The sequence below is a fragment of the Notolabrus celidotus genome, chromosome 13, assembly GCF_009762535.1.
Source record: "Notolabrus celidotus isolate fNotCel1 chromosome 13, fNotCel1.pri, whole genome shotgun sequence".
Classification (NCBI taxonomy): Eukaryota; Metazoa; Chordata; class Actinopteri; order Labriformes; family Labridae; genus Notolabrus; species Notolabrus celidotus.
The window spans coordinates 28,114,380-28,123,780 of NC_048284.1; the positions used below are offsets into that span (position 1 = coordinate 28,114,380).

The window sequence follows — 9,401 nt, forward strand, 5'->3', positions numbered from 1 at the left end:
GTGTTGATTGCAAATTTGATTATTTCTTTAGTTTAAATATCAACACGTTTTTGTCCTTATCAAACCATAGGTTATTAATGCATCGTTTGTAAAAATAATGTGACTTTTTCTATATCAAACTTAAAGGTGACATATCATGCAAAATTGACTTTTTAATGGTTCTTTACCTGAAATATGTGTCCCTGGCATGTCTACAAACCCCCCGAGAATGAAAAAAATCCATTCTGCCCCTGTTTTGATTTCTACACCTTTCTATAAATGTGTGTGAAACGAGCCGTTTCAGACTTCCGTGTTTTTGTTACGTAACAACAATATCCGGTCTGTCACGGAGTCAGAGCTCGGAGCTTGTTCAGCCCATAGACTGTATAAAATAATACTGAATCCCTCCCCCGTTTTTCATTACCTGCACAAATGTGTGGTAACAAGGAGTTTAGGAGGGAGCCATGCTAGGTGTAGGCTGTCTTAATAAACACAAAGGTCGGTTTTACTCCCCACGTCTGCAGATTTGAAGATCTAGTGGATGATTTTTATTTATCATGGATAAGTGCTAGCGCTAGTTAGCATAGCCACATAGCTACATGTTCGTAGCTGTGTACCAAGACACACGTCTACATACTGATAAATAAAACAACAAGAAACACTAAATCTATGACCAATCGTTCAGAAAGGTCCTGCTACAGGCGCCTCTCCGTCAGGATCAGATTCAGAGGGTTGAAGTAACGCGATCTCTGAGCAGCCGTGTATATTCAGCCAACATGTAAACATTAGATCAACGTGCTGGAGAGCCTAGGCACATCCACTTCCGGAGTGGGCGTGGTCAGAGGGAAAACAGAGTGTTCTGATGAGGAATGAAGAAGAGGGCTTTTCAGGCATGCCAAAATCTGATTTCAAAGTGTTTTTTTGAGCATAAACTTTAAAGACATGTTTTTGGGGACCTCTTAGACCAATATATATTGATGAAAAAAGCTTGATATGTCACCTTTAAATACAAAATTCAACAAACCCAGAAAATACAAATACTACAAAACAAGCAATTTGTCAGAAATGTTACCTTTGATTTTGGCCACACAGAGTGGGGTGACGTCCGACACATTTTGTGTGCAAGTCAATTCACGGCAGCAGTTGGATTTGTAGCAGACTTCATTACTCCAAGTGTAATTATCAGAGCAGTTGCAGGTCGATTCATCTCCAAAAACCAAGCACTCTAGAGACAGACACATAACAAACAAATCCCTGAAAACAAATTTTCTTTAGTAATTAAAAGACAAACACAGGAAAACTCAAAAGCTCTGGTGCATTTACTATGACTGAGGTTTGATCTCAAATGAGACATTTAAACATAAAATATCAAAAACACAACCCTGCAGCCCACCACACACTCTGCTAAAACCTGATTTATACTTGTGCACTAAATACACACAGTAGGCTCATGTAGCCCTGTACCTACACAGAAGCCTACCTACATATCTTGACGTGCACATGAAACTGCACATTCAAATAATGCAGACCATAATCCCTGAGATTGGTTTGCTTGGTAGGATAATATTTCCTGTATTACAACATTCCCAGTATTGCTGATGACACTGGTTCAGCAGCCTTAAATACCATCTCCTCTCCTCTGTTTTCTTCTTTGCAATAATTGCAGTAATAATCAACTGCTGCTCAACATGTAGCAGCTCCAACTCCAACTTAATGTGCTCAGATTAAGTGGCAATGGTTTACTGTGCACAAGCAAGCGGAGAATGTAGCAGAACTGGAAACTGGTGATATTACGAGCATATCAGTGGCACAGACAATCATTGCCCTTGCAAAGGATTGCGGAGCAATGAAGACACTGAAGTAGGTAGTGCTCAGTGTAGGCCACTACAGCGTCACTACGGCGTAGAGTCAATGCAGAAGTATAAACCAGGTCCAAGCCCCACCCACTTCAAACCCTGTGAAGAGCATAGAATAGAAACTGACAATTTTCATTATCTGGCATCCCTTTGCATCTCGTAAAGGTAACTTTAACATCTGTTGGACATACACTAGGTGTAAGGATAAGGAGAGTCTGAATTGAGAGGTCTTCAGATTCTATTATAGTTTAAAAACTTAAACTGTGACCATTTCATTATCAACATGTCCAATTGTTGTTTTCCAGAAGTAAAAACAGTGAAGTGAAAACTTCTAGTTCATCTGTTTGTAAAAAATAGGGGGTGTGACAAATCTTTGGCATTTGATGACCCGGCCATGAAAACATAAAAAAAAAAACACTGCAACCCAGAGAAAAAAGTTAAAGTACCTCACAACTAACAATAGCAACTACAAGGATAATAATGACACTGGCTTTAGGCTGTGATCAAACTCTGACTGTGATTGGAACCGCCTACTATACTAGCAGTGTGATTTTTTTTCAAAATTCAGTATGTAGTATGTAGTATGTAAACAAGAGCAAAATCTGCAGTATACCAAAACTTCCCGGATGTCTACTGATTCAGGAACATTTCTCGTTATATATCGGACCAGTCTCCCTCGCGTACTGTTTCCCACAATGCACAGCGCTAACGTTACGCTTCTTCTTTTTTATTATTTTTGACGGGGGCACTCAGTTTTTCGGTGCTGTGAAAATGATTAAATTCCATATAAAATACAACTTAACTTTTTAAATCATAAGTGATGTTAAAGAAGCAGTTTTGTGATCAGCTTGGTCATTGTTTACTTCTGCTTTCCAAACCGGAAATCACGCCACACCTGACCCAGGATACTGCAAAAAGATCCAACAGAGCAGTCATACTACATATCACATTTAAACGCATAACGTAGTACTTACTGCATCCTACATCCGTAGGTAGTATGTAGCAGGCAGTTTCGATAACAGCCATAGACTTTTAAATTGCCTGAAAGCCATCTGTATATGCCATTTAGAACTGAAAAACATTAATACATACTAATATATAGTATGCTTTATACGACATTCTGAGAACTATAGGGTATGAACTATTCCTGTATTCTTAATGAGAAATAGGGAATTGATTACAATTTAAAAAGTCTAAAATTTATTTTACTTTATGTAACATTATTATTAGCCCCCATGTATCTTCCTTTCTTTTCTGTATGTCTTCATTTTGTAACAATAACCTCCTCCTTATGAGTAGAGTCTAATTTTAGTTGATAAAATTTGTAATTTGTATTCGGGGTGGGTTTTTATAATTATGGGTCTGTGTGCTTCTTGTCACAGTTGGAATAAGGAGGAGGGAGGACCCATGTGCAATTTAAAATAAAAGGTTAAATAAACAAAGGAAATAAACAGAAACTTACTTAACCAAAGTCCATAGAACGTACAAAATAAAACACAATGGAACACAAGAAAGACGTACAATGATCCAACCCAGGACAGGGGAAACAGAAGAACTAAATACACAGAGTAATCAACACAGGTGAAACTAATCAGGTTAATCAAAAAGGAGGGAAACACACTGGACACACAGGGATCCAGAACTACTAAATAAAACAGGAAACACAAGACAAGACTAAGAAACACAAGAAAATACAATAAAGATACATGGATCACTAAACACACAGGGGTGACAAAGGATACATAATACAGAATAAACATGGGGATGAACCAAGGCAAGAAACACAAGGAAAAAACTAAACATCAACTCATGACACTTCCTGTATGGCCTAAAAATTTAAAAATAAAAACGTATGTGACAATGTTTTCAAAAGCAGCCTGTTAACTCAGAGTATCACCATGTAAAATCACATAAAGGACACAAAATATGAGACTGAATGTTTAAGTACTATAATTATTTTGTATATGTATATATTTATATTATAAAGTTATATTATGTCCTGTAGATTGTCTTGTCTTTTGTTTTTGTCCATCTCTCTGCACATTTACAAATAAGGCCACATTGTACAGGTCACTTTGAAATGCTGGCTGTGTTTGTTTGTTGTTAGTTGCTCATGACAGCAGAGGCTGAAGTGAATAGTCAAATGGCCTTTTGTATGATAAGAGTAAATTTGTGTAAATGGCTTCATTATCATTTGCAGCTTCTCTGAGTGACGACCTGTTAATTTCCAATGTGCTGTGGGTTTCCTTTAAACACATGTGCTACAGAGTGAGCGATTGGTCAGTCTTAGATGTGTACTCAGCTACTGCAAACATCTTGCAGGAGGCGACAGACCTTATTTTACAATTACCTAAAAATAATTAACTGTCGTGCTCGTACATCGACTCAATGGATATTGACTTTGAGCAAGGGGGACTGCTTAAGTTCTGTTAATTCAGATATTTCTCTATTCAGATATTTGTGTTTTTACAGGCAACTCCTAATTTGGCGATGTAGATTTATTTGGTGTTATAAAAAGAGTAAACATCTATTGAATTTAGTTTTGACATATGGCTAATATGATAATCAATTGTTAGCACAAATTATTTATTTCCCCTTGTCCAAAAAAATGCAGTTCATATTTTTTGTCTCGCTTTTAACTTTTTTAAAGAGTTTTATTCTTGTAACAGTTATATTTTACCTTTCTTTATTTCTTTATTCATTAGCTAGTTCAAATTTTAGTCACTTTTTTAAGTAAAGCATCTTAGTTTCTTTTATTGGTTTAATATTTTAGTGCTTTATTATCTCATTAATTTATTTATTTTATTTTGGTGAGTTTAATTTCTTGTGTTGAGTTTTAACATCTTTTCCTCGTTAATATATCATGAACGCGTTTCTCCAGTTCGTTCAGCAACTTCTTTTTTATTTTTAATTAATTTTTATTATTACATTTGTTTTATTATCATTTTTGCCTATATTGTGTTCTAAACCTTAGGATTGTGGGGTGGGTTTGGGTTTGGGGCTGGGGTTAGGATTAGGATGTGATTGTTTTTATGTACAGCACTTTGTGTTACAATGTCATTGGATGTAAAGCGCTTTATGAACAAAGTCTGATTAATTGACTGATATCATATGGTGAGACAAAACATATAACGGGACTCAATGCTAACATGCCAACATCACACCCACTGCTGCAACATGGCAACATATGTTTATGTTCCCCAAAAAAATTAAATAATGTTTTTGTGTAGATTTTTATTTAAATAGCTTCACACTAAAAGACACAGAGAGCACCGAGGTGGGAGAAAGATAGAACTTAGTGAAAAGGTGACAAGAGACTGTAGTTTAACATGAAATCTCTACGGAGTGATTTGACATGACGTGTGATCAGTTTGCCTCTGGCATTGCACATGTTAGTGGAAGTTAATCACTGTTTTCAAGGCGTTGTCAACAGACTTTTGACCAATCAGAATCAAGCATCTTACACAGATGGAAGATCAGTAAGAAAGTCGGGAAATACGTTTTGATAACCAAATTAGATAAGGTTCTAATACAATACCTGCTACCAGTTCGTTTTCTCCCAGGGTTACTTTGAAGGGACTGCCGTTTTCAGTCACTGTGAAGTCAGCTGTATTTTGCAAAGATGACCGCACAGTCTCGGCTTCCAGAGTGACATTGCTCTCCACCATCAACTCAGCAGAATAGGTGTCTGTCGGAAAAAAATAGGGATTTTCTGCGTGTTTAATAACTCTGTGTTAATATATGTTCATCCAAGATTTTAGGGGTAAATTGTAAATTTGCAAGTAGTGAATTAATGTTGCTTTTGACAGAAACAATGTTTTGATGCTTAATAACATACACAAAAAAACAAAGAAAACCTTTTCTAAAAAATAAAAAAGGTAAGTACCCTTTGAAAAACATTGCTAAGGGATAGGCCGAAAGGTTGTAGACACACATAATAACCAAATAAGGTCTAAATAAAAAAATCTAATATTTTACAGAAATCACTCATTTGTTTCTGAGTGTGTTCTAAAAATATTGGGTCAACAGAACCAATGTTGAACTACATAAAAACTGCTTCATGCGGTTGATAAAGAAAATGTTGAAGTATTTCCTACACTTGCAATTACAAGGAATTGCAATTTCAAGTAGATAACTGTCTTTACCCAAAGTGCAGAAGCTTTGTGTGGTATACATGCAGAAGTGTAACCAAGGAACTCACCTGCTGTGATGACCTGCAAGAACAAAACAGACAGATATCAAATATATCTATCCAGTATACATATGTATATGTGTATGAATCCAATTTCAAACAGAAATCACTTTGTCAGAACACTGTCTAAATATAGATTACCTAATAAAACTTTCCACTAAGCAGTATGTTTACCTGAGAGTAGAGACAAACAGCTCCAATCAGAAACAGAAATTCCCTGGCATGCATTGTTTCTCTGTTGGAAACACAACAATTTTAGTAACAATACATAACTTTGTTATAAAGTATGCAGGTGACAGCACTGTCTGCAAGTTTAATTAACAACATCATAAACTATTCCAGTATTCCAGAACTTGTTTCGACTGTCGGACCAAATCCTTTTTTTGTGTAACAACCGGATTGTTGATCAGAGTAAGCAAACATGACAATACCACACCTGTCTTTCAATTACTTCACAGGCTCCCAGTTTCACTTAGAATAGAATACAAAATCTCTCTGCTGACACATCAGTGCATCCATGGAAGTGCCCCCACCTACCTGAAGGGACTGCTGACCCAACAGACCACCACAAGAACCCTCCTCTCCACCAACACAAACCGCCTCCACTTTCCCCAAACCAAACTCTGCACTATGGGAGACCAGGCTTTCTACTCTCCTGCCCCGCGTCTGTGAGTTCCCTCCCTGACCATCTCTGAACAACACAGACCACGAACTCCTTCAAAAAGGGACTCCAAACCTTTCTTTCCCTGAGGGCATTCTCCTAGTTTTTACATGATCTCCCCTGCTGCTTTTATCTATCATACCAAACCACACTGTTTTTAACAACTGGGCTGTTTTTATGATGTGTTTTGTACAAGCGGCAACCTCCGGTCTAAAAATATGAGTCAATGCGGAAGTGTTAAAAGCTGCAGTTCATCGAGGATCCGCTTGAGGCTGGCTCCGGAAGTACCGGAAGTCACATACACATGAATGGGAAAAAGACGATCTTTGCAGCATTAATAAACATGTTTACAGCCTGGTACAAAAGATGAGTGTAGTCTGAATAGCTAATTTCTTGACGTCCTCTTACTGTGAGGGGGGTGAATTTTTTTCTAATTCAGCAATTTCAAAGATATTGAGATTACTAGTCTTCCAATGAGAGGCACAGCTGCCTGCAGGAACACTGCAGCTGTTGGCAAGGAGGCTCAAAGCCCGCCTCTTTACGTCACACTGGCTCCACAGAAGCAATATGGCTGCCGCAGCCGATTGGCTTCAAAACAGCGTTCAGAAACAGACGGGTGACGTCACGGATACTACGTCCATATTTTTTACAGTCTATGGTTTTGTAGCACTTTGGGATTTTCTCCGAATGTAAAGTGCGTTATAAACAAAATGCATTATTTTTATTATTATAATTATTGCATCTTGTTTTATATTTTCTGCTGCAGGCACCATTAAAAAAGGTGAGGTTTTTCTGCTTTATTTGATGGGACAGCTTGAGAGCGATAGATCATGTGGGGAGAGGGAGTGACATGTCTCTAATACAGCCAGGAGAAGTGATCAATCTTGTAACAAGTCCAACTGGCTATATCTGGGGTCCTTGCTCTACCAACTGAGCTACAACAATGGCCATACACCAAGCTCTAGTTTTCAATATACAGTTTGAATAGATAATTTATGAATTTATTAGACAGTGTATTTCTAAAAAACTCCAAAAGCTTTTATAACCCTTTGACAAGCAGCTATCTCTTTTGTTCTCAAGGTATGGTCAGCCTGCATTTTATCCTCTAACCTGATGACATCACTTCACAAAACACACGAGTGGTCTTTGATGACGAACATCAGGTTTGTGGTTTTCCTGCATTTGGTAACTGTGCCCCGTCTACTCCTGCTCTCTTTACTGGCATCATGTTACCATTATGGTCAAAGGCCTTTTCATTTGGTTATGGTCAAACCCAACTCATTTTCTTGTTCAGTTAGGGCATGGCCATTGTTACACTGAGGTTTTTTAGTACTGGTCCTGAAGTACATGCAGCAAATTCAATGACACAGCACACAAAATGCATTTGTGTTGTGTAGAATTATGCATTAATTTACAGACAGGCAAACGCAAGAATAATTTTATGTAAAAAATGAAATAAAGTTTTACTTTTTTAAGCTCTATCAATTCACATAAGGTAAGCTGAAACTGCTCGAAACAGATTTTTGCCCTTCAAATAATTTGTTAAACGTGAAGCGCATCCAGCATTCAATTTCCATCATTGTTCAAAGATTTAGAAATTTAGAAATCCATTGTGGACGTTTTCAAGGAGGAGACAACTCTTTTCACACTGACTGAAAAAGTTTGAGTAAAAAACATTCACAATTAAAGCCAGAGTCAATGACATACTCACTTACTCTGATTCCTTGCAGCCAGTCAGTTATGCAAGTAGAAAAACCACCATGTAGTCCACCTACAAAAAAGAGTTAGCTCTCTGTCCTTCTTGGAAGAGTTTTACACTCTTAATTTCCAGTCACAAAAGGAATAAAATAATGTTCGAGCTTGAGGACACCAATTCATTTTGGCTTTGAAAGCAGCTGGTATCTATTCCAAGTGCTCTAAGAATTAAAAAGTCAATAATTAAGGAGGATATATGACTGTTTAGGAACCAAGGGTGTGGTTGTTACACACATCATTGCAAGTCTGAGAAATATAGGAAAACATGTGCGCAAGATAATATACATTCTAACAAAATACTCAAATCAGTTAAGGTAAATGTCTTAAAAGCAGTTTAAGAAGATACATTCTTGTAATTTTAATTTTTACAAAAGTTGGCAAACATTTGTTAAAGCTCTTACCTTGTCTTTGCTCATGCTATCAAACAGTAATCAAATGATAACCCTGTCACCACGCTGGAATAAGAACAGCCTGACTGCACCCGTCAGGTACATATCAGGATTTGTCCAAATGAGCTCACTTGTAAGTACAAGGCTGAAGAGGGTAGGTTAATGGTGTTGGCGTGTGTTTGTGTTAGTGATGGAGGTTGGGTGTAGAAGTTTTACACAACACACCATGGTGATTTGCATTGATGGCGTGTCTCCGCACCAGCTGGACTGGCAGTGAACACACAGCTTCCAGCTTTTCATGGATATTTGTCTACCAAATCAAGCCAACTCCTAGAGGTCAAAGAGCTGGTGTCTCTTCCAACAAAACAAGTCAATTGTGTTGTCTTTGACAGCTTCGCTTATACTCATAGAGCTCCTTAGATGCCTGGTTTAAAAAGCTAAATTACTAATTCCGTTAATCCAACAATGACAAGTTGTATTTCTTGAAAGAAGTGGGAGTCCCCAACAAGCAGCCAGTGAGATGTCAGAAAGGTTATCAGGCTTTTTTACAGTGCGAGATGGTAAATCAG

At 37.5% G+C, this 9,401-nt stretch overlaps 1 protein-coding gene across 1 annotated transcript in view; it reads right to left on the bottom strand.

Annotated features, from left to right (window-relative positions):
* Positions 1–8,985, bottom strand: part of adgrf3b (adhesion G protein-coupled receptor F3b) — a 26,857-nt gene extending 17,872 nt beyond the window's left edge. The window contains exons 1-6 of the mRNA XM_034698867.1: positions 8,845–8,985; positions 8,404–8,459; positions 6,202–6,262; positions 6,037–6,049; positions 5,374–5,523; positions 1,052–1,204 (exon numbers count right to left, since the gene is read on the bottom strand). Of these exons, the coding sequence (XP_034554758.1) occupies positions 1,052–1,204; positions 5,374–5,523; positions 6,037–6,049; positions 6,202–6,255 (370 nt within the window). The 5' untranslated portion in view covers positions 6,256–6,262; positions 8,404–8,459; positions 8,845–8,985. The remainder of the gene's footprint in view (positions 1–1,051; positions 1,205–5,373; positions 5,524–6,036; positions 6,050–6,201; positions 6,263–8,403; positions 8,460–8,844) is intronic.
* Positions 8,986–9,401: the final 416 nt, after the last annotated feature.